This window comes from Durotheca rogersii (assembly GCF_024521655.1).
Source record: "Durotheca rogersii strain YMJ 92031201 chromosome Unknown GGS23scaffold_1, whole genome shotgun sequence".
NCBI lineage: Eukaryota > Fungi > Ascomycota > Sordariomycetes > Xylariales > Xylariaceae > Durotheca > Durotheca rogersii.
In genome coordinates, this window is record NW_026251232.1 from 232,843 (window position 1) to 260,175 (window position 27,333).

The 27,333-nt window shown below is 57.0% G+C and overlaps 7 protein-coding genes across 7 annotated transcripts; 4 read left to right on the forward strand and 3 right to left on the reverse strand.

Moving 5' to 3' along the window:
- The first annotated feature begins 716 nt into the window (after window positions 1-716).
- GGS23DRAFT_940 (4-coumarate-CoA ligase) lies at window positions 717-2,957 on the forward strand. Its single transcript, XM_051521415.1, has 2 exons — window positions 717-1,421; window positions 1,501-2,957. Exons 1-2 carry the CDS (start codon window positions 1,025-1,027, stop codon window positions 2,868-2,870), a joined length of 1,767 nt encoding a protein of 588 aa, XP_051376614.1. The 5' UTR covers window positions 717-1,024; the 3' UTR covers window positions 2,871-2,957.
- A 1,946-nt stretch (window positions 2,958-4,903) lies between these two features.
- On the forward strand, window positions 4,904-6,304 carry GGS23DRAFT_1005 (dehydrogenase-like protein). Its single transcript, XM_051510929.1, has 2 exons — window positions 4,904-5,144; window positions 5,251-6,304. Exons 1-2 carry the CDS (start codon window positions 5,087-5,089, stop codon window positions 6,249-6,251), a joined length of 1,059 nt encoding a protein of 352 aa, XP_051376615.1. The 5' UTR covers window positions 4,904-5,086; the 3' UTR covers window positions 6,252-6,304.
- Window positions 6,305-8,027: 1,723 nt separating this feature from the next.
- On the forward strand, window positions 8,028-9,685 carry GGS23DRAFT_543089 (ribonuclease H-like domain-containing protein). The gene has a single exon (XM_051514829.1). It carries the CDS (start codon window positions 8,330-8,332, stop codon window positions 9,269-9,271), a length of 942 nt encoding a protein of 313 aa, XP_051376616.1. The 5' UTR covers window positions 8,028-8,329; the 3' UTR covers window positions 9,272-9,685.
- A 1,507-nt stretch (window positions 9,686-11,192) lies between these two features.
- On the reverse strand, window positions 11,193-13,961 carry GGS23DRAFT_1078 (cytochrome P450). Its single transcript, XM_051510973.1, has 7 exons — window positions 13,662-13,961; window positions 13,305-13,578; window positions 12,648-13,165; window positions 12,360-12,559; window positions 12,080-12,194; window positions 11,773-11,939; window positions 11,193-11,644 (listed from the first exon to the last, which is right to left on the reverse strand). Exons 1-7 carry the CDS (start codon window positions 13,743-13,745, stop codon window positions 11,464-11,466), a joined length of 1,539 nt encoding a protein of 512 aa, XP_051376617.1. The 5' UTR covers window positions 13,746-13,961; the 3' UTR covers window positions 11,193-11,463.
- Window positions 13,962-15,400: 1,439 nt separating this feature from the next.
- GGS23DRAFT_601912 (P-loop containing nucleoside triphosphate hydrolase protein) lies at window positions 15,401-17,591 on the reverse strand (the record flags this gene model as incomplete). The annotated part of the gene is made up of 4 exons (XM_051519247.1): window positions 15,401-16,593; window positions 16,661-16,849; window positions 16,909-17,449; window positions 17,538-17,591. The coding sequence occupies 4 exons, from the start codon at window positions 17,589-17,591 to the stop codon at window positions 15,401-15,403; spliced, it is 1,977 nt and encodes a 658-aa protein (XP_051376618.1).
- A 3,124-nt stretch (window positions 17,592-20,715) lies between these two features.
- Window positions 20,716-21,841, reverse strand: GGS23DRAFT_1228 (uncharacterized protein). The gene is made up of 2 exons (XM_051511098.1): window positions 21,426-21,841; window positions 20,716-21,364 (listed from the first exon to the last, which is right to left on the reverse strand). The coding sequence occupies exons 1-2, from the start codon at window positions 21,735-21,737 to the stop codon at window positions 20,819-20,821; spliced, it is 858 nt and encodes a 285-aa protein (XP_051376619.1). The 5' UTR covers window positions 21,738-21,841; the 3' UTR covers window positions 20,716-20,818.
- Window positions 21,842-24,926: 3,085 nt separating this feature from the next.
- On the forward strand, window positions 24,927-27,086 carry GGS23DRAFT_1308 (glycoside hydrolase family 7 protein). Its single transcript, XM_051511165.1, has 4 exons — window positions 24,927-25,829; window positions 25,899-26,337; window positions 26,403-26,518; window positions 26,571-27,086. Exons 1-4 carry the CDS (start codon window positions 25,209-25,211, stop codon window positions 26,763-26,765), a joined length of 1,371 nt encoding a protein of 456 aa, XP_051376620.1. The 5' UTR covers window positions 24,927-25,208; the 3' UTR covers window positions 26,766-27,086.
- The last annotated feature ends 247 nt before the right edge of the window (window positions 27,087-27,333 follow it).

Genomic DNA, 27,333 nt, shown 5'->3' on the forward strand with positions numbered 1-27,333 from the left:
TCCGTACTACGTAATAAAAGAGCAGGAAGAGACGGGACGAGATCGGTCGTCGCTCGGCACGCCTCCTTAGATCGGCAAGCAAGCCGACGAAGGGGATGCGTTGGCCAGCACATGCCGCAGAGTACTTACGTAGGGAGTATGAATCTGCGCCCGTCGATGTGTATAGACATACATTAGTGCCATCAGATAACTCGTTCCGCCGGCCTGGACGGGAATGAATCGGGACTGGGCTGGGGGGGTGTGGGCCTGAAACAGCGCAGGAGGGCCGTAAACAAGGGTCGACCTGGATCTTGGCGCAGAGAAATCTTATCAGATGCTGCAGCCACCGCTTTATCAGATGTACGACGGCTTAGTAAGGAGCAAGTTGTCGGCTGATGCTGCAACACTGCACTGCAGTAAGAGGCCATTACATTACATATTGATACAACATGCCCTCCTTAGGCTTAAGCGGTAAAGTGGGCTGCGGCTTTGATTCCTGTGCAGTTCGCTGGACGCGAATCTCGTCCGGACAAGTAGGTGGTAGTCGTTGAATGGCAATCATTTCCAAAGCAGAGAGCAGTTAGCAGAGTTTACTTATAGTTGTTTTGCGCCTCCAGATGAGGCACCTACATCGAACCCACCACCATCACAGGATCAGGATCCTAGCTCTCTCGACTCGCTAATTGCCTACCAGCCCGTCTATGTCACATCGAGAGTCTCCGATTATCGGGTTCGCCAGCTCCGGCCCTGGTTGGACCTCGCGCTAGGCCATCAACCGAGTCTGGGCAGTCTGTACGATATTACCGGCCGTTGCGGGATCACTAACTAGTTCGGGGCCTCATCTCCTGGCAGGGAATTCAAGCAGCAGGGCAAGACCAGCTATACCTTAATGCTACTAGGGATCGGCGGTTCTTCGCGGCTGCACCTCCATATGTACGGGTGGTGAAGCGTCCATTTTCTTCCTTTTGTTTTCTTCCTCCTCATTCCTCTTGTCAGCGTCTGGCCTGCGCAACGACGAACCTCTTCGCCCTCTAGGCCTCGAAAGATGGCCACACAGCTGGTCACTTCGGCTCTGTCGAATCCCCAACTTCAGGCGCAGAAACCGTCCTACCTGGAAGGACCAATTGATCCCCCGCTCGTCGACTTAACTCTGGGCGAGCTTCTCGACCTGCAATGCCAGCAGCACGGCTCGCAGGAATGCATCGTCGTGTCCTGGACAGGCGCCCGATGGACGTACAACGATCTCAATCAGCAGAGCTTGCAGGTGGCCGCCGCCCTGCTTGCTCTCGGGGTCGGCGTTGGCGACCGTGTCGGTATTATGGCCGGCAACTGCGAGCAGTACGCGGCGATCTTCTTCGGCGTCACGCGCATCGGTGGCATCCTCGTGATCCTGAATAACACGTACACGCCGACGGAAGCCCTGTATGCATTGAAGTTTTCCGGTAAGTTGCCGTTGCTGCCGGCCGCCAGTCCCGACAACAACAATGAGGCAGCCCGCCAATTAAGATACCGTTTCCTTAGGGTGCAAGGTGTTTTTTACCGTGAAGAAGATCGGGAGGGTCGACAACGCCGGGCTGCTGGCGCAGCTGGCTAAAGAGGAGCAAGCACCCAACGTCGTGATCCTGCACGGGGAGTCCGGGACCTACCCGACGTACGCCGACCTGATTAAGCGGGGGCGCGGGTACAGAGCCGACACGCTGCAACGACTCATGAGCCGGGTCCTCGCCCACAACGTGTGCAACCTGCAATTCACCAGCGGGACGACGGGCCACCCGAAGGCGGCCATGTTGACGCACCACAATATCGTCAACAACGCGCGGTTCATCGGCGACCGCATGCGCCTCACGTCGGAAGACGTGCTATGCTGCCCGCCGCCCCTCTTTCACTGCTTCGGTCTTGTCCTCGGCATGATGGCCGTCCTCACGCACGGCGCCAAGATCGTCTTCCCTGCCGAGACCTTCGACGCGCCCGCCACCCTGTCCGCGATCGCCGACGAGCGCTGCACCGCTGTGCACGGGGTACCTGCCATGTTTGACACGCTCGTGAAGCTTGACCCGCCGCCCGGCTTCGAGCTCGCGCGCCTACGGACCGGGATCATCGCCGGCGCGCCGGTGCCGCGCTACCTGATGGAGCTGCTAGTGTCGCGGTTCGGCATGTCCGAGTTTACGAGCAGCTACGGGCTCACCGAGGCGTCGCCAACGTGCTTCAACGCCTTCACCGACGACCCGATCGAGAGGCGACTGACGACGGTAGGGACCCTGATGCCGCACGCGCGGGCCAAGATCGTGGATAACGACGGCAACATCGTGCCGGTGGGCACACGGGGCGAGTTGTGCATCTCAGGATACCAGCTGCAGGCGGGATACTGGAACAACTCGGAGAAGACGGCGGAGGTGATGGTACGCGACCCCGAGGGCACGCTGTGGCTGCGAACGGGCGACGAGGCCGTGTTCGACGACCGGGGCTACTGCACGATCACGGGGCGCTTCAAGGACATCATCATCCGCGGCGGCGAGAACATCTACCCCCTAGAGATCGAGGAGCGGCTGCGCGCACACCCTGCCGTGGGAGTGGCCGTGGTGACGGGCTTGAAGGACGCCCACTACGGCGAGGTAGTAGGCGCGTTCCTGGAGCTGGCGGCCCGACCGACCGAGGCTGGGGCGAGGGGAGCAGGCGAGGGGGCCAGGACGGAGCGGCCGAGCGACGCGGAAATCCGAGAGTGGGTGCAGCAGAAGCTGGGACGACACAAGGCACCGACTCACGTGTTCTGGCTCGGTCACGCTGGCGTGCCGCGGGAACTGCCGCTCACGGGAAGCGGCAAGGTCAAGAAGTACGAGATCGCGCAGTTCGGCGAAGCGATCCTACGGAAGAGGAGGCTGGAAAAGCTGTAGAAGACGCATCTGGTACCACACAGAAAGATGAGAAAAAAGACTGTACGACGCTGTACGTAGGAGGGGGGTCGGGGAGGGGGGGTTAAATGTCGCGCAGCCCCGGGCCAACTAGACGGGCGTACTCTAGAGACACAGGGAGATACGGTGGTGGTCGAACGAAGCCTGGTAGAGCGAATGAGTATCAACTGTTACAGACTAAGGAAACGGACCAACGCAAGATTGATTGACAGATCAGGTACGGGAGATCCATTCCTTGTACGGGGAAATCGAGCTATCCGACTTCCTCGTTGCGTGCGGAGAGATTTTCTTACTGGCGTCGGACATCACGAATTGGTCTGGCGCGCTTCAGAGTAGGACGGGACAGAGTCGTGCAACCTCGAGATGGGTTTGCACCGAACACGTAGGCATATCAGAGGTTCTTCTTCCCTTCCACGCTTCGGTCTGTTATGTAGGCCCTTCTGATTTGTCGGGGAGTAAGCAACGCCGTCTCTCCCGCTCGCCCTTCGCGCTTCGCTCTTCGTCCTTCTCCCCTCCCTGCGCGCAGCTCTACTCGCACACGATCCCCTCTTTTTCTTTTTCTTTTCTTTTTCGATAACTCGGCGAGCCGCTCTGGAAATCGTCGCACCGGCCTGCCTGCTTTTCCTGTTGCGTAAGACGGCGCATGCAAGTGCATCCGTCGATCCCCACGCACACCCCCATCACCCCGCGCGACTCCATCCGGGGAATATCGCCCGCGCCGGCAGGTTGGCGATCTCGTCCCCCGTCCCACAGCGTTGCTTTATACTAGCGAGGGAGAAGTTGGAGAAGGCGGAGGCGAGCGCGGAGAGCATGGATGTGCATATGTAGGTGCTCTCGGAGGTGCAGCGTAGGGGTTCGTGTTATGTGCCGTGTGCGCGCAGAACCAGGCCCAGGACGCGGTGAAAAGGCGGACGAAGAGAGAGATGCAGGTCCGCATGTGCGGGCGCACAGTCGACGCAGTTCCGCACGGCCGAAGGCTCGACGCTAGCCTCCGCCTCTGCCACAGTACATAATGCGCTACATCGCTACATGGCGATACAAGTTGCGAAGCACGGACTGGCTGCGCTGCCAATTGGAGTAATCTAGATCCGCCCCCGCCATGGATGGGACCTGCTGCGGCGCGGTACGTACCTGCTCCAGCCATGTACTCGCTACGTCCGCTGAGCCCGCCGGCCCAAGTATCTCCCCACCCACACCGCCCCTTCGCGGTACCTTCTCTCCCCCCCCTCCCAGACTCCGTGCGAAGGTACCCCCGGTACGTCGCCCAGAAAGTGGCACGTGGTCTCATGCTCTGCGGGTGGTGGCCGTGTGATGTGCGCTGAGGTGCCTCTGGTCCGGCGAGTGCCAGCACCCGACCAACACGCCAACAAGGAAAACGCCTGATGCGTCCAAAACGGCCGTCAGCGTCCTGCCTCCTCCTCTGTCGTCTTTCTTCTTCTCGCTCCTCCGTTCCCCCGTTTGGTCGCACGTCGCTCGCAGTTGTGTCGCTTCAGCTTAGCGGGAATCTCGGGATCGACAAGCGGCTTGGATTCCATCGTCCACAGACCCAGTATTCTCTCCCTCCCCCCTTCTCCTCTTCCTCCTCTCTCGTCTTTCTCCTTGCGACGGCGCTACGGTCGTCCGGCGTCGCGAGAGGGGTAACGTGACGTAGTGCGTATCGCTGTCCCCACGCCAGAACACAGTCGGACGGGCGCGATCTCCAGATGCTCCATGCGAAGGTGGATGCGCCGCGAGTTAGCCTTGGATACGTATTCCCCCTGTTTACTCGAGCTAGATGGCGCCGGTGCTTCCCCGGCCAGCATAGCGAAACCGGGAGTTTATGTGCGTACGTACATCCACAATCCGCAAAACTGCCTGTTGGGGAATGTAGCGAGCGATACGTCGTTACCGCGTCATAGGTAGGTGTCAATGTGTAGGGGTTGTGTGGTCTTGAGCTCTCTATCTCTGCCTGTGGAATCGGAGTCGATCGGCCCTTTGCCTTAGCTCTCTCTGAACCCCCTCCCGCCGCAGATGAAGCCTTGATGGCTACGATGGAAGTCGTAGGTATATAACGAGGATGCTCCCCCGTCCGAAAATCTTCTCAACTTCATTCTTCTCGAACCAACCGAACAGAGGTCTTCGCCATTGCTATCCACCCATTCCGTTAAACCTTAGCTCCTTATATATCGTTTACAACGCTTGATAGCAAATCATTCGTCATGGCTGCCACCATTCCGAAAGAACAATGGGCCCAGGTTATTGAGCAGACCGGAGGACGTGAGTGGTCCCATCCTTCATCTTCTTTCCCTATCTTCCCACCGCGTGTTCGTAGACGCGTAGCTATAACAGGCTATCCGGGGTCACCGTAACTGACGTTGACCAGCTGTTCATTACAAGAAGATCCCCGTTGCTCAGCCGGGCCCTGACGAGGTCCTCGTCAACATCAAGTACTCGGGCGTCTGCCACACCGATCTCCACGCCATGAAGGGCGACTGGCCGTTGCCTACCAAGATTCCGCTGGTCGGCGGCCACGAGGGCGCGGGTATCGTTGTGGCCCGCGGCGAGCTTGTGAAGGACGTTGAGATCGGAGACCACGTCGGCATTAAGTGGCTCAACGGCTCGTGTCTCAGCTGCTCCTTCTGCCAGCAGTCGGACGAGTCCCTCTGCCCGACCCCGCTACTGTCTGGCTATACGGTGGACGGCAGCTTCCAGCAATACGCCATCGGCAAGGCCGCGCACGTGGCGAGGATCCCCAAGGAGTGTAGCCTCGAGGCCGTCTCGCCCATCCTGTGCGCCGGTCTGACCGTGTACAAGGCGTTGAAGGAGTCGGGGGCGCGGCCGGGGCAGCAGGTCGCCATCGTCGGTGCCGGAGGTGGTCTCGGCAGCTTAGCTATCCAGTACGCCAAGGCCATGGGCCTGCACGCCATCGCCATCGACGGCGGTGAGGAGAAGGGCAAGATGTGCAAGGAGCTCGGCGCCGGCACGTACATCGACTTCAGCACCTCCAAGAACCTGGTGCAGGAGGTTAAGGCGGCGACGCCAGACGGCTTCGGCCCGCACGCGGTACTCCTGCTCGCTGTCAGCGAGGGCCCGTTCCAGCAGGCCAGCGAGTACGTGCGAAGTCGCGGGACGATCGTGTGCGTGGGCCTGCCGGCGAACGCGTTCTTGAAGGCGCCCGTGTTCGACACGGTGGTACGGATGATCAACATCAAGGGCAGCTACGTGGGCAACCGGCAAGACACGGCCGAGGCCATCGACTTCTTCCGCCGCGGCCTCATCAAGGCGCCGTACAAGGTGGTAGGGCTCAGCCAGCTGCAGGAGGTGTTCGACCTGATGGAGGCCGGGAAGATCGCGGGCCGCTACGTCGTCGACACGAGCAAATGAGGAGAGCTGCCGCGGATGGCGGCCAGAGCCTAGGCGGAAAAAAGACGAGACAGAGGACGGGATATGGCGTGGGGGTTCACACAGACACAGACACACACACACACATCTACGGGTGCTGCTTGCCGTCCCGCCTACCTTGTACCTGTAACCTGTATATTTTGATCATTGTGCGAGGCATGGGACCGGACGCGGTGGTGGGAGAAGGGACGGATGGGGGGTTCGGCTGGGTTGTGTATACACTAGGGAGATGCATTGGCGCCTGTTCTCGACCAAGAATGTCACACAGTTTATTCTTGCTTCCAGTGGTTCTGGCTCTCGGTCTCAGGTCGACGCCGACCGGCACCGTCGATACATTTTCATTGGCGCCTATTGGGTACCTGTCTTTTGCGTCTGTCGGCTCGGCCTGTTCGCCTCCCCGCATTTGCCTTCCCCTTTCCCCGGGCTTCCCCACTCTCCACCGCCCTCGACCGCCTTCGCTAAAGTGATATACTACAGTAGTATGTATACCACAGGAATCCACCAACGCACCGCACCACAGTAATACTCCATGCAGCAGAATATTAGCGGGACGGGCAGTCTGGGGGAGGAGGGGGTGGGAAGACGGTTTCTTTCTCGCTCTCGCGCTCCTTTTTCTGGGGCCGGGGGTGGGGCCCTGGGCGGAAGGGGTCTCGCTAAAAACGCCCCCCACGAATTTAGGGTCGATAGGGAAGGTTACTCGAGCAAAATACAAAGTACCCCCAGATCAGTAGGTTACTTAACGAAGGATAGGTTCGATTCCTAATAGCGCTACTTGGTAGTCTTCGCCACTTAGCTCATCTCCCCCTACCTACCTAACGTACCTAGGTGTACCTACCTGTAGTATAGGTAGGTACCTAAGGTAGTTGATTTTTTGTTTTTTTTTTCAAAAAAGATCCATTACCTACATCCACTCCTCACTCCTCGACGACCTTCAAAAATGCACCCAGACTCATGATCAACCAGAGTTTGAATCATGAATAAATACCTCTTCAGGTAGAATGCCTCGAACTAGTTGGCTCAAGTACCTCGTAGCGTCTCAGAGACCTGCTCGCCATCCGTACCTTGGGTCCCGATAGACAAATTGGACATTGCGTAAGAGGCGCCTTGAGTACCTAAGTAGGTAGGTATGGAATGAGACACGACGAGATGGCCATCTCCTCTTATTACTAGGAGGTATTTTTTTAGACTTCAGCCCACTGTCAGTGCACGAATCGGCAAGATCATTCTTCACCGCCTCCCGCCTCCTTTTTGCTCTCGGCGCAGGCCGTGCCTACACGAGCAAACATGCGCTTGTCGGCCGATCCGCTTCCTGCGATCCCGAGATATTACCAGTGACCTAGGAATCAACTGGTATGCGAATCTTTTTGAATGCTGGACCTGATGAACCGTTGACCTACTCATAGGCATTAGGAGGATCACTAGGGTACGGAGTCGCATAGCTACATCTGGGAAAAAAAACGATTCTTTTGATAGGTGTATATTCAATTGAGCAATTGTAGGTTCGTACCTCCCTACCCTCCATATTAGAAGGTACGTACTTATTCGTCGTAACCTTCTCCTACCTTCGATCGTACCTTTAATCGCAACTGCCTTTAATTTATACCTGCCTTCGATTAATACCTACATTCAATTGTAACTACCTTCAGTTACTGCCTACCTTTCTTCAGTTGCTACCTATCTTTAATTACTATTAGAATAACTCCTATAATTAAATATATAAATTCCTATAGCTATGATATTACGCTAACGGTAACATGTATTAAGATGGATACCCCATTTTATTGGAACGTCAGTCTAGACATTAAAAATGGGGAATCCTACCCCAAAATGGGGGTTTTTTCCCCAGATGTAGCTATGCGACTCCGTACCCTCCTCGTCTCTCCGCAGGCCACATCGGCACGACGTGCCTGTTGCTAGCGATACGAGGGAACATCGCCGCCTCTTCCGCCTCCGCCGCCTCCGCCGTCCCGCCCGCTGGCATCATCGTGACACCCGTAACCTTCCGGTGGCCGTCGCAGCCTGTGTGTGTCGGGTGGTCATTGTCCTCCTCGCCATCTTCGATGCCGCCTTCCTTGTCGACAGCTGCTTCTGTTCTGCCTTTTCCCCTTTCTCGTCGTCCTTTACGCCCTCTTCTCCTTAAACTCCTCCCCTCTCCTCTTCTCTCCTCTCTGTCTCCGCCCGTCGAATCCGTCTCGCAGCGCCCGTATCACACCGCAATCGAGCGTCCCGCCGGCGCCTATACGCGAGAGAGCCGCGACCGCCGCGACGCGGACGGCCCCTCCTCAACGTCTAGCGGCGCAGTATGTCTGCCATGGTACTACCCAGGCCCCGCAGGCTTTTCCGGTCCGGTGGATGAGTTCAACGAGCCCATCGAGCGGCTCTTCGTCCCGGAACTGAGCGTCATGCACCGCCTGATCCCTCCCTCGCAGCTCGTGACCTTCAACAGCGCCAAAGACTTATCGCAGCTGCTCTACGTGCACCCGCGCACCGGCGCCGTCCAGCCGGACCCCATGACCGCCGTCGTCTGCATCGACGGTGCCTGCCGTGACAACGGTCGCCCCACGGCCCGCGCCGGCTGGGGCGTGTACTTCGGACCAAGCTCACGTTACAACGCCCACGGCCGCGTCGCCGCAGACTTGCCGCAGACGAGCTCTCGGGCCGAGATCGAGGCCCTGGCGCAGGCCCTAAAAATCTTGCGGGAGATCGCGGTCGCCGACTTGACGCTACAGGAGTTCCGCATCGTGAGCGACTCGGAGTACCTGGTCAAGGTCATGACGCTGTGGATCAGCAGCTGGGTCAGGAACGGGGGCCGCCGGACCGATCGGTCCCCCGTCCAGCACTTCGAGACGCTGCGCCGCCTCTATAAGACGATCGACGAGATGTACTACGACGACTTGGGCGCACTAAACGTCAAGTTCTGGCACGTGCCCCGCAAGAGTAACAAGGGGGCGGACGCTCTGGCGAACCGGGCGCTGAACGCAGAAAGGGGAGGTCGTGGTTAAGTATCGTCCATCCTGGGACGGCGTCGAATCGGGGATCAGGCCCGAGGCGGGGGTTGCGACTGGCAAGGCGAGAGAATATTGAAAAGAAATTCGTGAGAGGGCTACCTGCCGAATCTGGCATTCAAGATACCTAGCAAAGACATCAAGCCATTGACCTACCTAGGGATACGGCACACGTACACTCCATTGCCATTTTGCACAGGAGGGGAGCGGAGGCGGAAGAGGAAGATGACAGGAGGACATGTGAAAGAGGAGGAATGTAGGTAATTGTTGGTAGCATGTATCTGCACCTAGGTACGCAATGCTAGCAGATGGGATGGTAGCGGCGAGGTGGCCAGAATGTGTCTTAAGCTACCTAGATACCTACTACCTACCTAATAAATATAGGCACCTAGCATCGGCGTCGTCTGGCGATATGGACCCATACTCAGAACACCTGTCAGTATAACTCGACGACAAGCGGGAATACGGCGCTATGTGCGTAGGTACACAGCACAAGGGGAAACTCGCGTAGGTACGCGTTGGGATTGGCATCGGTCTCCTGGGCCGGGTTCCTCCGAAACAGGGCACATGTCTACGTCAATGTCAATGGGTCGGATTTGACCCGACCTGCAGAATAAGCAGCAGACCGGGGCGAGCGCCTGCAGCAAATGGCACACGGTGCGACCCGCCATGTCTATCCCTACCCAAGCAGAACTCGACGCGGTCGCACGATCCGACCGCGACACGACGCCTCTCTCTGCCTCTCCCTCGGCGCCAATCGACGATGGGCCAGCCCGCCAACCAGCCAGGCGGATCGCAGTCCTGTCCCGGAGAGCGTGCCTGTGGAACGATCGGTCTCACCTTGTGCCACCTCTTGGATACCTACGTTGCCATTCCCCCGCCCGCCTTACGTAGGGGGCGCGCCGCGTTCCGACGCCGGGTCGAGAGCTTAGTCGCCAGCGGGGCCGTGCTACCCGTCCCCAAGGTTCCTCGAGGGGCGAGGGCGAGGGGAGGAGGGAGGGGGGGGGGGGAGACTCGGTAGCGACGGTAGAGCCGGGAGAGTCGGGTGTGCGTGTCGATGTCGCGCAGCGTAGCGAGGTGGCCTTCGTGGTTGGCATTACGACCCTGGGCTGCAGCCTTGCGCGACCTCCACGAGTCCGGGGGGGGGGGGTATAACGCGCGACGTAGGTAGATACAAGCCTAGACCTGGCAAGCGATGCGGACGGCGTGGGAAATAGCACTGGATGCGAGTAGTACCGCGACAACGAGATGAGAGATCCAGACCATCCGATTGGGATACCCACGCGGACGAGGGAGGGGTTGGTTGGAGACGGATCGGCCGGAGCCACGGGCGCCAGACGCTTGGCCCGCGACACGACGTCGTAATATTATATATACCCAGAGGATATAGAAGATAGCGTAGTAGGTAAGTGTGAGTACAGCGAGAGGGTTGTCGACAACGGGAACTTTGCCACCTCTGGCTTGGCGTCGGGAGGGTAGGAAGGTACCTACGTACCGGTCGTTCAAGTGCGTTAGCGCAGTAATAAACCGGACTAGGCTTGCCTTAGGTTCAGCAGTTAGGTGGCGGCAGCGTAGCTCGGGTAATTTACTGGGCTCGGGGGGCAGCTCGAGGGCGGGTCGAGGTGTTTATAATCAGTTGAGATGGTGAATTTCTCGCAGTTCCTTAGCTCCTGTTCTAGGCACTTGATAATGGCTACCTAGCATTTCCTTGCCAGTCGACTTCGGCGGGTGCTAGCTTCTGCGAATGGTAGGCGTCGCCCCCATCCGTCTCATACTGGCATCGTGGACAAGAGCAAGCTAGCTACGTACGCACGCCCTGCGGTCGATACGAGAGAGAGAAAAAAAGTCCGATTTGATTCCAGCTCGCTAGACACCTACCTGAGTTGACCTGCGCCTCCCCCCTACCTACTTAGCCCCCATCCCAGTGCCCGTACGTCCTGCAATCTGCTGAAAGGACAGGCACGCTAGAGGCGAGGGCTACCTAACGAAAAGAAGAAAAAATAAAGAGGACAGTCGAGAGGGCGGGAAGAAAGAGAGCGAGAAGAGCCAGCAATTCCGGGTCTGGTCCCTCGACCATTCCCCAGCCACCCCAAGCCGTCCCCGCCCTCTCCTACTCGTGCCGCGTTCCCAGCCTAACTGGGGGGGTGACCCGCCGCAATGCGCGACCGTCGCCTGCCGCCGAGCCGCCGCTAGCCCGCCTTCGCCTTCTCCCTCCCAGCCGCCGGCGTCATGTAGACGTTTAGCATCGGCTTCTCCCACACGATGTACACCCGCTGGCCGTCGAACCAGCGGCGGCTGTCGTCGGCGAGTCTCATGTCGAAGTTGAAGACGATGCGCGCTAGGATGAGGCGCATCTCCGCGTACGCGAGGCTGCGTGGCACGTTAGCCGTCGCTTCCGTGCCTGACCGGCCGTCCGCGCGCCGTCGAAATGTGGCGTGGGAAAGGGGGTGGGGGAAGACGAGAAAAAAAAAAGGATAAAAGGGGGGGGGAACACCTACTTCCTCCCGATGCAGTTCCGCGGCCCGACGCTGAACGGTTGCATCGCGTCGAGGCGGTCGCCTTTGTACCGCGGGTCGTCGAGCCAGCGCTCCGGAGCGAACGTCATTGGGTCTTTCCACCAGTTCGGGTTGTGGTTAATGGGCCACTGCCACACCGCCACCGCCGTCTTCATCGTCCCCCAGTCGGGTTAGTATTGGTTGCTACTCGCTCACCCTCACCCCGAAACCTCGCGGATCAGACCGTGGCCCGAAAAGGAAAATGAGAGGCAAGGGGGGGGGGGGGAAGGGGAGGGAGGTCAAGACTTACGTCCTCCGGTACGAACTTGCCGATAACGGTGGCGCCGCCTTTGGGGGCCTTCCGCGGTAGTTCGGCGGCCGCTGGAGGGTATCGCCGAAGCGACTCGTTGAGGACTGCAAGCATACTGTGTTGGTGGGCGTTAGCTGCTGGCCCTACCCACGGAGTCGCACAGAGAGAGATAGGAGAACCTTCCCTCGACTACGTGAGGGAGAGGTGCCACAGAGAGAGAGAGAGAGAGAGAGAGAGAGAGAGAGAGAGATGACGGGTACGGGGAGATGCCGGGACTTACTATGTCAACTTGCCAACCGAGGTTAGAGTGATTTCGTCGTCGCTGTTAAAAGCTGAGCGGACCTCCTCGGTCAGCTTCGCCAGCTTGTCCGGGTTAGTAAGCAACAGGAACGTAGCGCCGCAAAGCAGCGTCGCAGTGGTTTCCGAGCCGGCGAGAAGGATCAAGCTCGCGTTGACGCTCAACTTTTCGAATCCGATGTGCTGAGGCAGCCGAGGCGGGCGGACACGTTAGCCAAATCCGCCGCGGTGTGGGAAGAGCTTGCTAACACAAGAGGCAGATCGAACTTACTAAGTCGTTCTGCTTCCGAATCAGGCCCTCGATGATATCGGGCCTCTCGACGCCAAGCTCCATGCGCTGCTTGAGCTTCGCGCGGACGAGCGCCATGTGCTCGTCGTTCTTAGGCATGAGGCCCCAGCTGTGCAGCAGGCCGAGGATGGGCTGCAAGCCGAGGTGATTGAGCGCCTGGAAGATGGCGTTCTCGCGGATCGTGCTGGTGATGAGCAGGATCCAGGGGTGGTAGGCCGATTCGCGAAGCAGGTCGAACGACGAGCCGAAACCGAGGTCTCCGATAACGTCGAACGTCGTCCAGTTGTACCACTCCCGCATGTTGAGTGGTGCCGTACCGCCTTTCGAGTTCTCGTACAATCGCTGGATTAGCAGGTCTACGTAGGCCCCGATAATCGGCTCCTGTTCTCGCATCGACTTATCCGAGAACCCGTGCGACAGCTGCCTCCGCAGCAGCGAGTGCTCCTCCCGGTCGCTGTTGATGATGGAGGTAGGTATGTGGGACGACAGATTGTACCCTCCTTGTAACCGTGGGATCGCGGTTAGCTGTTGTCTGACTACACCGAGGCCATGCACATAGATGCGCGTGTACCCGTATAGCACGTGGCATGCCGGGTGGCTACAGTATACTGAGGGGAAGCTTGTAGATGTGCTGCTCACTCTCATGTTTAGAAAACTCGGCGGCACCGGCGGTGCGGTGACTGTAGATGTCCTTCCATGCTTGCGGGTCGTTGTATATAAGCTCGTCTGGCGCTATCCGAACGGCAGTCCCATACTTGGCGTGAAACTCGGCTACTATGAAGGCGAGTTCCCCGGTCATAAGGTAATATGATCGCGGGATACTGGTAATACGCCACAAGACAGGCCCGGGGTACGCGCGAAGGGGGTGCAGGAAGATCCTGTAGAAACTGACGCCCGCGATGTACACGGCCACCTAGGGAGACAGCACACCGTTAGCGAGAAGACCCCTTTACGGAACACCCTAAGGACATCATCGTGTATGAGTGAGTGACTTGCAAGCGAGATTCCTAGCAGCAGCATGCTCGATGTGCTGCCCAGGTAAAGGGGTGCCATATCGGAGTTGAGATGGTAGGAAATCATGATTTCTCTCGACTGGCATATATGAGACGAGTGTGAGAAGCTTGCGATTCAACATTCCGAGCACGTAAAATTCCGGGCTACGCTCATTATTATATGCTCATTGTGTAGAGGCGCACTAGGGGCGAAACCCCCGCTCCCTCTCTCTTACAGACGCCCATTGCGAACCTTGCCAGGCGGGCCTGGTCATCCTCCCTTGGCTACGCCATGCGATGTGACGAGGCATGGGACGCTCGTATGAGTATTTCGTGTCTCGTCTGTTCCCCAGACTAAACGCCGAGTAGCAAGCCCTGACGCCGCTATGCCGAGCGATTCATCGGCCGAGCCATCGCGTTTTCCGTCCCATCCCTAGCGGAGGGGAGAGCCGGCAGTGTGTCGTGCATGGTAAACCGATCCGGACTCGAAAGTCTCGGGCCAATAGAACGCAGAAGCATGAATGCGTCGTGTGCCCACGCAACGTAGTACCTTGGCCGGCCCCCTTTTGCCAGTTTCCCCTCCCGACGCTACCACCCACCTGGCTGCCTGCCCGCCTGCTTGCCTGCTTGCTTTCTCTAGGCGTAGGAGAACACCCCGGCAGTCCCATCTGCGACGGTGGCGAGGATACCCTGCCTGCACGTTTCGACTCTACCAGATCCCGGCTCGCTGCCGTTCCGGTACGCAATTGGCAGTTCGGCTCCGTATGTTCGTCCCCTAGACAGGTAGGTATGAGATAAATCACTTTTCCGGCCGCGCTGCTACCACCACGCGCGGACGGGCGGGCCCTGTCGTCATGAGCACCGACTATTATGAAACATTGATTCTACCTGTTGCTGGCCCGGGATGAGCTGCATGTCGATGGTCGGGCCTCGTCGTTGCTAGGACGCTTAGGCGGGGTCTTCGAAGAGTCCGATCCGCAGCACTCTGGGGCCAGCAAGTCTGCCTCGCTGCAGATCACTGCCACGACCGATCACCCAACCGCCACCCATCCAATATGTCCGAGAGGTTGACGTTAGTTATTCCTCACGTCGGCGCGTCGCTCAGAGGCAGCTGGATGTCGGCAGGCAGACAGGTCATCATCGTCGTCGAACGGGAACCTGAAATAAGCGATTAATAAAAACAATCCACGAAGACGGAGCTTTAGGAATGAATATAGATGTCTATTACGCCGCCGCGTGGAGTGCCTAGAACAAGGCGGTGACATGGTATAAGAAAGCCAAGAAAACTCTAGAACCGATTACAAGATGGTGGTGGGATCAAGGCCCACCGAATGCCGCGCGCCCGTTATGCAAACCCGAAGGAACCCTGGTCAAGAACCCGCGTTCTCGCGTTCTTTCTACCGATATATCTGACGGCTGTGGCGATAGCAGCCGGTACGAAATGCCAAAGCCGGATGCTAGTTGTTCGCTCCCCGATGCTGCGAAAAGGACGACGGGATTTGTGAGAGAACCACCGATGTATTTCGGGGTAGGCGGAAAAGGGTGGTGGAGGGACGGATTAGAAACCCGTCTATGCCCCTCCAGATGACCAAGATCGTCAGCTTCACTCGGAGACTTTTCCGTCCGCGAATCTCGCGAGGCAGTGGCAGATGCTACATACCGCGTGGGAATAACACTGCATAGGGCTCCCTTAAATCCGTCCCGTGCATGATGCACGAGCCTGGAGGCGCGGAAAATCTCGTATCAACGCCTCCCTATCGGCCGCTGACCCTGGGCGTCAACTCTTGCGCCGGTCGAGGGAGCACTCTTTCCCTCGGCCGATCCCCCAATATCCTTATCCTCGTTGGCTTGGGCGGCCCCGCTATCTGCCTGACGTGGCATCAACGGGTTTCGGGGATCGTAGCCGACCGACTTCACAATGCCCAGTCCCTTAGTACGCCCTTCGCGGAACAGGAGTCGGTCGCCAGGGGCCAGATACTCCGGACGTTGAACAAACTGGAAGGCTACGGTTGCGCGATCGCCGGTTCGGATGAACGGGCGGTCGACGTCGATGATTGCACACGTCTGGGCGACCGATCCGACGTGGAGCATCGCCTGGTATTTGGTTTGGATAGTAGTAGCGTGAGAAAGAATCAGAACCTCTGCCACAAACTCACGATAGACCTTGGGGGGCGGTTGCCCTTCGACCTTGGGCAGGACCACCATCCCTTTTCTCACGTCTTTTCGGCGAATCTTTCTCAACGCGAAGCTGGCGGATTGGCCCGCAGACGCTGCCGGCACGGCGATTCGTTTCCGCTCGATGGAGCGGACGCTAGTTGAGACGAACTGCCCAAGAGAATCGGGCCCGATCAGCACGTTGTCTCCCGAATGTATCACGCCGGACTTGACGATGCCGCTGACTACGGTGCCGACAAAGGGGACGGAAAAGGTGTCGTTGACGTGGAATTCGAAGGGGGCATCCGAGTTGTATCGACCGTGGTGCGGCAGGATGTTGAGGAACGTGCGTACGAGGTCCAGGTTCTCTCCGGTGACGTTGGAAACTTGAAATATGGGACAGATTCGCTGGCTAACAAACTGGGTTGCGGTATCGATACATACCTCGCGGTTGCGGATGAGTACCGGTAACTTCCGCGCCGCTGGAGACTTGAGGATTTTGGTAATTTGCCCGATAGTTTGCTCGAGGATGTTCGGCGGGCAGATATCAATCTTGGTAACCACCACCATGATGGGGACATTAAGCGCCAAGGCGATACCGAGATGCTCTTTACTCATGCCGACCAGGCCGTTGTTGGCCGCCACCATAAGGAGGCAATAGTTGGGGCTGCTGGACAAGAGGCCAAAGACCGTGGTCCGCAAGTAGCGTTCGTGGCCAGCCAAGTCGGTGAAGCCGATGACTTTGGCGCTGCGCTTGCCGATCTCTTCCCACGAGAGTTTCCCTTCAATGTCGTGAGTAGAACGAAGCTATACACAGGTACGTGCACTGCCGCATGTACGTCAACTCACTGCCAGGAGTGTCAGCTGTTATGACCTTTCCCATGGTGTCGAAACCCATGATCTCCATACCGACGGAACTCGTCCTCCCGGTCTCGACCTCGTGCTTGTGGCGGAAGAGATTCACGCGCGCCTTACCCCGCCCGTCGTCGAGGTCGCCTTTGACCAGGACGCCGAGCATGGAGCTTTTCCCAGCATCGACTACATCCGAGGTTCAGTTTTCGGGGCCTCTCCGACGACTAGCGCGAGCGGTCACTCACCATTGCCAACCACGGCAATCCTCGTCTCGATAACTTCTTCGATCGAGGAGGGGGCGCGCCGTATCAGTATCTTGCCCGTGCAGTCGGTGCCTTTGCCCTGGCTCCCAGCCGCGGCAATCGACTCGGCCTCAGCATCGCCGCCGACGTTTCTCGTGAGGAGGATGTCGCAGTCGGCATTGGCGGTTTTCGCAGTTTTTCTCAGATGATCCAAGGCAACGTCCCATTCGGGGCGAGTAAGGCGCATCGACTCGCCGCTGTGCTCGAATCCCAGATCAACTACGGCTTCGCCGTGTCCCTCGAGAAGACGGCCGGTGACATATTCGGCGAGCTTCTCCTGGGCCGTGGCGTCGTCGGTTCCAGCCAGGAGGAGGTGGCGCAGCGGGACCTGAGGCTGGGCGTCGTCGAGATTTAGCGAGTCGAGGATGTCGAGCTCGTCGTGCTGCTCGACAGAGTCGGGCCCGGCCGCGGCGGTCGCGAGCTTGGAGTCGGGATAACGCAGGGCCTGCTGCTTCTCGACGAACTCGGCGAAGTCGCTCAGGGCCTGGACGGGCGGGCACAGTGAGAAAAGTTAGAGCTGCGGTAGACTGGGCACGTATTAGGGTTGGAACGGCGTCGGCGGGGGCGCGTACTGCTTCTCCTCTCCGCCGCTCATGCGGCAGCTGTTTGGTGCCCTTGCTGGTCATGTCGACCGCCAATCCAAGATTCGCGAAGGGTGCATTGATATTATGGGATGCTTCTGGAATCTGGGTCGGTGGTGGGTGGGGGGTGGCTCTAAATAGCCACCCACTATCGGCGAGGGCAAGACGATACGATGCTTTGGAGTCATAGGCAGGTCTATGGTATGAGTAATCCGGGAAGGCCAACGGACCGCTTCGACTCCGGTGACCTGTACCGAACCGAACAGGCACCTGCTGCGTGTGGCACGGCCGCATTCCCAACCTACATGAGGCGGCGCTGCGTACCAGCATAGGTACCTAGGTAGGTGGGTAGATAGGTACATCCACGGGTGTAGTCCGTACCGCGAGGGTACCAACTGCATCATGTACCTAGGTACCTCAAATTTACGGTGGAGACAGGGACCCTAAATACAGGTAGTAAGGTGCATTAAGCGTACCTACCTAGGTAGGTAGGCACCCTTATATGTAATGTGCCTATAAATACCCGGGTACATCTACCTGACGCGATTCCCCGAACAATTGGATGGGTACCTCTGCCTGTGAAGGTAGGTACCTACACCTACCTCACCAACCTACCTCACTTACCTACCTAGGAGGTACCTAGTTAGGTACTTGTAGGCACCTCTCAGCCTCCCGGACACCTTTGACTTGACCCCAGGAGCATTCCCTACAAATGACGTAGCAAAGCAACAAGTCGCTTTGCTCCCCCTTAATTGCCCCGCCTTCAGGGGTAGGCAGGTACAAAGAAAGCCTAGACATGTTCCCAGAAGGACATGCTCGTAGACATTGTTGCATTGTGGATCCCCGCTACCCTATTCACTGTCCTATTGAACTGCGCTATTCACCTTAGGAGACAAGCCAATATTCACTGCAAAACCGGCGGCTAATATTCACCTGAATCCAGTTGATATAAATAAGCAGCCAATCAACAGTAGTCGGTAACTACTAGATATCTTAATTGATCAGTTCAGGCATAGGTTCAGCTTTCTAAAGATTCGCATACTAGTATCAAGATTGCTTAGTATCGTAGGATGGATCACAGGAAGCGAGCCAGCCAAAACGCACATCATTGTCCAGCTGGTTCCGCGCATTTCGCATACAATTAAACGGTCCTCCATCCTTTTCTTTATTGTACCTCGATGCGTCGTGCAGCAGCTCTTAAAGCTATCGCGTTTGGCGCAAACACCCCTGGCTGCTAGGAATTATTATCTAGAATGCGACAAAGATGCAGACATAGGTCTTTGGCCCGAAAGGCAGCTGGGGGGGGGATGAATAGCATTGTTTAATCCCCCATTCCCGTCTCGAAGAAAATACACAAATATATATATATATATCCGTTAGCATCACATCCTAAGATTCAATCGGATCTCCAAAGGCTACAAAAAAGGCAACTCAACTCTTCGAAGACAAGTACAGAGGGATAAAAAAACCTAATCTATTCACCATGCCGGCAAGCAGCAACAACGGTACCGTAAAGCCAAGGCAAGTCCAGAACCTTACCTCGAAACGATACCCAGCTAATTCGACATCTAGTCGCACTCCCACTCGTGGTCCGCCCCGGGATGATTCCAGCCCGACGGACCCCAAGAGCCCCTATACTTCCCAATGGTCTGCGGATGTATTTATGGGGAGTCCACACGGCGTTAGCAGGTAAGTTGCCAAATCCCTACCTAGAGCCTCTTACCCGTACTTCGACAGAGTAAAGGTACCTAGCGCGTACTGCCGTCGATTCTTATCCCGCCCGAGGAAGATCGTCATCCATGAACCCAGACGACCTGGTAAACACCCTCTAAATAAAAGTCTAATCCCGATATAGTGTCTTTCAAATAACCAGTAAGTTTGAAGTGGAGTGAAGTAACTACCAAGGGCTAAATTTATTTTATTTCAAGACCAGATAGAAGCTTTTTGCCTAAGCACGCTGCGGACTTAGGACGGATGTAGTGACTAGATAAACTTTTCCGCCGTCCGCGCAAAGTTCAACAAAAAAAGGGGATTCTTTGCTACAGGACCTTGACATAATGTAACTAGATGAACCAAATCGTGAGGAGTGCGGTACAGTAGCCAATCCCAATTATTCATCGCCTATCGGACTGCATCAAGAGTCATATATCGTCGCCCTTCTCTTTTGTCATTGGCCTTCCTGCGTCTCTTTCCATACGCTGACCGAACCGGGTTACTCGCGAATAACTTTGTGTGACCCCCCCGCCTCCATTCCGATAGGGGCTTGAATGACATGATGACTGCACGCTCCTCCCACGATTCCTCGGCATCCGGGCGCATCGAATTGCTCGCGAGGCCGTCATTTCTATACGAGAGGATATAGCCTCCTCCGGCGGATAGGTATAGTATTGACGTCTACCCGAAGGGTTGCAGAGTTACCCCAGCAATGGTTTTCTCAAATTGGTGCTTGAACAACCCTCCAAATCGAGATACGTCGGTACTTATGCCGCCCTAGCTTCGCTTGAGATGGCCATCCATTAAGAGATTGTACCTATTGAAAGAGGTTCCCACCAAAAGCCCTATCACCGGGCATTTATCGTCTTCCGGGAACAATGTCCTTGAGAATCCAACATAACCCCCAGCCAGTCAGCTCAAGATTGCTTTGATGCTAGAGAAACCGGAAGCAGTGCCGATGTTAGCAGTTGGACCACGAATTCGGGATTCTCTTCACTATACCTAACCCAGCTGGACAAACCCCCGTCGCTTGTCATAAAGTCCCATCTCGTAGGATGGGCGCCTTCTCGGGCTCCTTCGAAGCCACGGCGGAAACCATTGATATAACGCCGCGTATGGGGGTTAAGGTAAACATCTGTAGTAGCGCTCAATCCTCTACGGCAGGATTGATAGCAGAACCAATGTCAGAAAATAGTGATCAAAAGGTGAATCCGACGGCGCGCGCAATTTCGGCGACAAGGCGCTCGTGGCTAGGAAAGACATAGGAATGAGCGAAGGCGACCGCGATGGACCTGAAGCCACCGTCGAACAGCTTTGGGGGGTTTTGCTTGAGTTTTGCCGGATCTTGAACGACATTGATCGTTAGCACAGCTATATTTCCGGAGGAGGATAGATACAAAATGCCCGTGGCGCGGCGATTTCACTTGACCTACCTAGGCGCTGCAAAATTCGCACCACCTCCCCACTCTCACACTTCACGACGTCCGCGTCGACCTGCAGCAACTGGAAGAGTTTCTCGTCGACGTCTGCCGACCGACCCTCGCCGAAGCCCTCGATGGTTACCCGCTCGTCGACTTCGTACGATGTGCTACTAGCTGATCTAATATGCCGATCGACAACTCATTATACCTTTCCATTGTCGGTCTCATCTTGGCCCTCACTTTGGCGTTGGTGGAGTACTGGCTGGCGATGAGACTACACACGTAATCTCGTAGGGAATCACCCGGCATGGTCCGGTCAAAGAGCTCCTCTACCAGGGAGGGGAACTGTTCATAGTGGTCCCAGTGGTCCCTCGCCGTGCTAACGAATCGCCGGCGGGAGAGTTTCTGGAGTGCGGGCATGTCAAATTTGGCAGCCATAAGGTAGACACGAAGGGACGTCAACAAGCCGACGGGGTTTTGCAGGGTCTCACTCGTGTAACGGGCGCCACTACCGTCATTATGACCGTCGCCGGCCGGATCGGGCCAGGGTACCGCGGCTGCCTCGGTGTATATGTTTTCCGGATACTTGTCGTCGGAATAGTATCCCGAATACAGGAACTGCAGAACCTTCTCCAGGATGGCGGGATCTTCGCCTGGTAGATGGACTACACCGTCGTTAATTCCCTAGCTCGCGGAGTCAGATTCTCTTCCAGGTGCTCAGGGTGGCGATGGGCGATCAGCATACGTCGAGGCCGCGGCTACAGGCCACGTCGAAAAAGGGCGACTGGGTGCAGACGATGGCCCGGTGGACGTTAAATTGCCTCCCCCCGCATTGGATAGAGAAATCCGAATACCTCCCAGTCTGCAGCAAGGGGGCGAGGCAGCTGTGTATGGCAGATTTTGGTGGGGGGTCGTGTTTAGGGTTCCCTTCTGCGCATCTGCCGGGACCGGATCGTGTGTCTTCGCCTTCGTCGTCTTCTTCTTCTTCATCTTCGTCGTATTCTTCTTCTTCTTCTTCTTCGTCTCGCTCGTAGTCTCTGGTGAAGTTGTCGGCCATGGTAGGGAAAGGCGAGTGTAAATACACAAAAATAACACGGAGATGAAGAAGAAATCAAAGGGGACGATACCAGGTACACGGTAGTTCCTTACCCTTAAGGCGGTACTAGGGTACCTCTACGTAAGCACATAGGTACCTCTACCTATAGGTACGATGACCTAATCTACCACGGCTTATCATCAACACCGAATGTCGTCAACCCATCGTTACAGAGGGCAGCCCCCTACGTAGTGATGGCCCAGCTAATTCCGTCCGTCCATGCCCTTACGCTCTCCAAACCTAGACGACCTATACGGCGTGAATATTCGGGGGGGTCACCGAGGGCGTCAATACCTGGCCTCTACGAGTATCGACGACACGATCTCCATAGATCCTAGCCGCCCGCACACACCTTCGATGCACGCAATTCGACGTCAACCCGCGAGCACGTCTCTAACTTAGGTACCCGATTGGCTGCTGCTGAGGCGTTCCTCCACCCCGCGTTTCCCGCCCCTACTCCTGCGTCACTGCCGGCAAGGGAATGGTGCCTGGCATTGACTCCTGGCAACGCGAGGTCCCCATCAGTATCAGCCACGCGAGCTAGACACCAGTTGCTAGGGTCGGTGAGGACCCTTGGGCAAGAGCTAGATTCGGCACGATGAGATTGCGTAGAGGAGCAAGTATGCAATACACGATGCGTACGTGTCAAGTCAAATCCCCTCTTCCCATCCCGATAGATACAGAGGAAGAGCTCGGTGGCAGACACCCCATCCTCGTGCTACTATAAGGAGAACTTCCCCCAGAAAGGAATGGTCTCCTACGTTGTCGATTCTTACCTACGCCTAGAGGGATTCCTTGATGATATGGAGAAGGAGCCGTGTGGGGATGATTCCCGCGCTCGTTAGGTCGGGGGACGCACCGACTGTCGCAAAATACCAAGGACGAGCGTGATGATATACCTCTCATCTCGAAGCAGTTGGGAGGCGGGTCCCAACACCGGCTAAAATGACCTTACGCACATGTGGCCGCTTGTTGATGTCGTAAGTGCAAGAGATAGTCCTTGGATTGATGAGGCCACCCTCGTCCGATGAGTATTAGCTCTCGTACCCAGTGATTCAAATGCCTCCAGATGAGTCTCCAGGTTAGAACCTACTGGAAAATACTAGTGGGTGTTGTGCACTGATAACACCTACGCTGTATGACGCTGTATGGATAATTCGTTAACACTATAGGAATAAAAGGCCCTGGGAACCGAGGCGGTCGTTTCCATGATATTGTGTCAACCGTGTGTGCCCCCGGCCACTCAGGGGAACCAAGAAAGTCTTACTCGCGAACGAACTACTGTGACGCGCGCTGGATTTCTTTTTGGCAATCGTAATAACTTCAGCTCCGAACATCTATTCGCGGTGGCCTCGTCTGCTCCAACCTCGCCTCATGGCGCTGATTTCATCTACCCACTCAGCAGACCATGACTAACTGCCTAGCCATTCAAAGCCGTCTAAGAAAGTGAGAAGACGAGCTGGTTGAGTCAGTTCTCATCCAGTCAGCGCCTTCGCACCGTACGGTATCCCTCCCGTGAACACTCGATCAGGCAAAGTCCCGGGATTGCATTCCGGTTAAGTATGGGGAGGGGAGGAAAGATGGGAATACTTCCTATTATAGATTTATTGCACAGACCCAGCGCAGGCCTTAGTCGTGGGATAATTCCTCCCATCGGGGCCCGGGCGGACCGGCCGGACATACTTCCCCTGCTAGTTTGATTGGGGCCGGCGAAGGCCTCCTCCTGGTTAACCGCGGTAACGAGCTGGACAGCTCAGCTTCGTCTGAGCACCGGTGTATCCGCCTCCCTAGCTTCCCTACTCAGGCACGATTTTATTTCCCTTTGGGGGGATAGTCACATCGCGGAGATGAACGGTCCGGCAGTTCAGCAGCTAACGCGGTTAGGGGGGGTGCTGGGACCTGACGGCAGGATCAATCACATGGGCCATGGTGGGGAATGTGCTGGTGAGGAGAGGTCGACTGGGAGAGGAGGAGAGGGGCAGGATGGGGTAAGGCTGTGTGGGGAGCGTTGGAATGCAACCATCTCGACAGCTCCGGAGAAGATAAGGTTGATGAATTTGGAGGCGGAAACGGTATCCGGTTCATTCCCTGCATTGGATGTGTACGCAAGCGGTAAGTCCGTTGCCGCTACGGGGCACCAACTCAGGCGCACATTGTCCGATCTACCTACACATGTCTGGCCACGGGGGTCGCAGCCAGAACGGATCCGAGGCTTCAGACTGCGCCCGTCTGGCTGGCCGCGCGGGTGATCTTCGTGTCCAAGGTGCGAGAGGGAGCCAGGTTGTCGGATTTGCCGATCGTGGCCAGTTTAGGACGCCCCCGGGCGTCGCACAATGCCGCGGTCGAACGTCGGAGGACAGGACATCCATCTATCGGAGAGATCTGACGATAGAAGATTGCGAGGGTATACCACGATGGCAACGAGGAGTATTCCCCCCAATCATGTCTTGGGCATCGAGCATGGTACTGTCGAGAGAGAGAGAGAGAGGGAGGGAGCACAACACCAACCAGGATGGGGCTGCTGCTCCTCTCCACCTCCTTACTTACGCCGAAGTTGCGCTGAAGATGAAAGCGAGCGGACGTGGAAGCTAAGATCGTTACTAACACTTACCATACTTATCTGATGGCCTGGAATTTGGTCGGCGGCAAAGAGCGCGCGGGCGGGAAAAAGCGTAAAGCCAGCTGGGCGCGTTATCGCAGCCCGTCTTGGGATCCGGAATATGGAGAGCTCTTCGTCGCCCCAAGGCCGCCCGCCGTTGGTGGAAATTCGACCTTGCGCGTCAATTTGACCGCAAGGGTCTCAGGCCCGGGATTTCATGACAACTTTGCTTCCGCGACGTCTCTATCATGAGAGTATTAAAAAGGCTTGGGATCGTGGGACCGGCCCGTCCAGGCCGAAGGCCACGGCCAAACATCGCCGGTGTGGGTTCACTCTTCTGTGCCATATGGCCAGCCCATTGGCGCGCTCGCAGACCTCGGGGTCAAATCTTGACCTGAGCTATACTGTCCGCTTCCGAAGTAGGCCCATGGCTATTTCGAGTCGTTTCAGCGGCTACCCCTACCTGTGAACCGCGTGCTCCAACAAACCGTGGAGAACCCCAGGCCCGGAGTCCTCCTTACGTACTCACCAAGGGAGCCGCGCATCCTTTCCCCATCTAGTCGATTCTCGGGCTTCCGGGTTAAGGATGAGAGAGTCCCGTCTTTCCGATCTTATACGATGCGATGTATTCTCTAGGCCCGTGGCAACCTCCACTTGCGATATCGCCGCAGACGTAGGGCTTGGGCAAGATTGGGAATAAAAGGGGGCCTACGACCATGGGCTTCCTCGAGATTGAAGTTCCAGCAGATTACCAGCTTCAGGTTTCTCATCCATTCGTCCGCTAACCCAGCACAATTACCTGATACACCAGCCGGGAGCCTTCTCTTTCTATCATGATGCATCGCAAAGCAACCACCGTCGCTTTCACGAGCCTGCTGGCTCTGGGTCGAGCGCAGCAGATTGGCACGCAAGATGCCGAGACGCACCCCGCGATCACCTGGCAGCAGTGCACTTCGGCTAACCAGTGCAGCACCATCAACGGCGAGTTGGTCATCGACTCCAACTGGAGGTGGACGCACGTTGTCGGCGGCTACCAGAACTGCTACGACGGCAACGACTGGAATAGGACGGCCTGCCCGAACAACGAACAATGTGCGCAGAACTGCGCGGTCGAGGGCGCTAATTACGCCGGGACGTACGGAGTAACGACATCGGGCAACGCCGTGACCATGAAGTTCCGTAACGACCACCAGTACGGAAGCAATATCGGCTCCCGTCTGTACCTCATGAATGGCGCCGAAAAGTACCAGATGTTCACCACCAACGGAAACGAGATCGCGTTCGACGTCGAGAACGCCGACCTCGGCTGTGGCCTCAACGGCGCCGTCTACTTTGTATCCATGGACGAGGACGGAGGCAAGGCCCGCTACCCGACCAACAAGGCCGGCGCCAAGTACGGCACCGGGTACTGCGACTCGCAGTGCGCTCGCGACCTCAAGTGGGTTGGCGGCAAGGTAAGTCAGGCCCGGATATTGGCAATGTCCACCTTCTTACCGTATCTGACCCCGTCTCTGCGCCGCTAGGGCAACGTAGAAGGATGGGAGCCGTCGTCCACGGACGCGAACACGGGAGTCGGTAACGCGGGAGCCTGCTGTGCCGAGATGGATCTGTGGGAGGCCAACAGCATGTCTTTCGCCTTGACGCCCCACCCTTGCCAGCAGGAGGGATATTTCGTCTGCCAGACGTCCGACTGCGGCGGCACCTACTCCGGTGACAGGTACGCGGGGACCTGCGATCCCGACGGCTGCGACTTGAACCCGTTCCGCCACGGCAATACCGACTTCTACGGCAAGGGCAAGACGGTGGACACCAGCAGGAAGTTTACCGTCGTCACTCGGTTCCACGGCTCCGGCACCACCCTCAACAGCCTGTCGCAGTACTTCATCCAGGATGGCAGGAAGATTGACGTCCCGGGCTCGAAGTACGTCAGCGGCGGGAGCACGATCGATTCTGAGTTTTGCGGTAGGTTTTCTTTCGAAGGTGGCGCGAGGAGACGTGCGGCGCTGACTCTTGGCGTGTCTTGACAGAGGCTTCCAAGAATATCTTCAAGGACAACAAGCGATTCCAGGAGCTTGGAGGCCTGTCGCAGATGGGTAAGGCTACGGGCACGCCCATGGTTCTGGTGTTGTCCGTCTGGGACGACGTAAGTGAAACCCTCTCGGCGCGAGCAACCCCGTCCTAACACACTCTCGCAGGGCTATTCCAACATGCTCTGGCTCGACGGACAGAGGTACCCGCTCGACCGGGACCCGTCGGAGCCTGGCGTCCCCCGCGGCGAGTGCGACGTCAACGGCAGCACGCCCACAATTGTCCGTGAGAAGTTCAAGGACGCCAAGGTTACCTACAGCAACTTCAAGTTTGGTCCTATCGGATCGACCTACAACTTCTAAGCGGGCCAGAGTTTCCCACCGCGCTCGACGGAGTGCCACCGAGAAACACGAAGGCTGAAGAAAAAAAAAGTGGCTAAGAATGCTGTTTACTTCTCTGTTTAAAGTTACCATGAACCCAAAACCTAGTTTGTATATACGGGAATGAAGTTAGGGGAATACGGGAATAAAATGTGAGATGCCGTTCCGGCGAAAAGTTTCAACTTGGCACCGCCTTCGCGACGTATGCGTGGCACGTAAACCTACTACGACGACGGGAATCTACGTTGCGGTGAAATAGGCGGCGATGAGGCGGTGAACGCAAGAATGTACCTGTAGGCATCTGCAATGGCCGGGTAGCTCTATAGTAGCGGCATGCGCGAACGCTACGGTGTAGGTAGGTCTGACAGAGATGATCAACACCGTGCCATAGCTGTCTCATAGTGAGTGTGGACTTAGACGGGGAGAGGTAGCAGAGCTCGGGGGCGGGTTGTCTCGGCGCAGTGGCTGGTGGGAGAGGCCGACAGCCAATAGCTGGACACGTGGATTGCCTATTTAGGAACTCGTACCAGCTGACGGCACAGAGCAGCAT

What these genes read in the sequence shown, in the direction of transcription:
- GGS23DRAFT_940 (XM_051521415.1), top strand. Translation starts at nt 1,025, where the DNA reads ATGGCCACACAGCTGGTCACTTCGGCTCTGTCGAATCCCCAACTTCAG. An exon ending in GTATGCATTGAAGTTTTCCG is followed by an intron (nt 1,422 to 1,500) that starts GTAAGTTGCCGT and finishes CCGTTTCCTTAG; the next exon opens with GGTGCAAGGTGTTTTTTACC.
- GGS23DRAFT_1005 (XM_051510929.1), top strand. Translation starts at nt 5,087, where the DNA reads ATGGCTGCCACCATTCCGAAAGAACAATGGGCCCAGGTTATTGAGCAG. An exon ending in TATTGAGCAGACCGGAGGAC is followed by an intron (nt 5,145 to 5,250) that starts GTGAGTGGTCCC and finishes GACGTTGACCAG; the next exon opens with CTGTTCATTACAAGAAGATC.
- GGS23DRAFT_543089 (XM_051514829.1), top strand. Translation starts at nt 8,330, where the DNA reads ATGCCGCCTTCCTTGTCGACAGCTGCTTCTGTTCTGCCTTTTCCCCTT.
- GGS23DRAFT_1078 (XM_051510973.1), bottom strand. Translation starts at nt 13,745, where the DNA reads ATGATTTCCTACCATCTCAACTCCGATATGGCACCCCTTTACCTGGGC. An exon ending in TTCGGAAGCAGAACGACTTA is followed by an intron (nt 12,560 to 12,647) that starts GTAAGTTCGATC and finishes CGGCTGCCTCAG; the next exon opens with CACATCGGATTCGAAAAGTT. An exon ending in GCAAGTTCGTACCGGAGGAC is followed by an intron (nt 11,940 to 12,079) that starts GTAAGTCTTGAC and finishes GGGACGATGAAG; the next exon opens with ACGGCGGTGGCGGTGTGGCA.
- GGS23DRAFT_1228 (XM_051511098.1), bottom strand. Translation starts at nt 21,737, where the DNA reads ATGGCCGACAACTTCACCAGAGACTACGAGCGAGACGAAGAAGAAGAA. An exon ending in CCTGTAGCCGCGGCCTCGAC is followed by an intron (nt 21,365 to 21,425) that starts GTATGCTGATCG and finishes TCCGCGAGCTAG; the next exon opens with GGAATTAACGACGGTGTAGT.
- GGS23DRAFT_1308 (XM_051511165.1), top strand. Translation starts at nt 25,209, where the DNA reads ATGATGCATCGCAAAGCAACCACCGTCGCTTTCACGAGCCTGCTGGCT. An exon ending in TCAAGTGGGTTGGCGGCAAG is followed by an intron (nt 25,830 to 25,898) that starts GTAAGTCAGGCC and finishes CTGCGCCGCTAG; the next exon opens with GGCAACGTAGAAGGATGGGA. An exon ending in TGTTGTCCGTCTGGGACGAC is followed by an intron (nt 26,519 to 26,570) that starts GTAAGTGAAACC and finishes ACACTCTCGCAG; the next exon opens with GGCTATTCCAACATGCTCTG.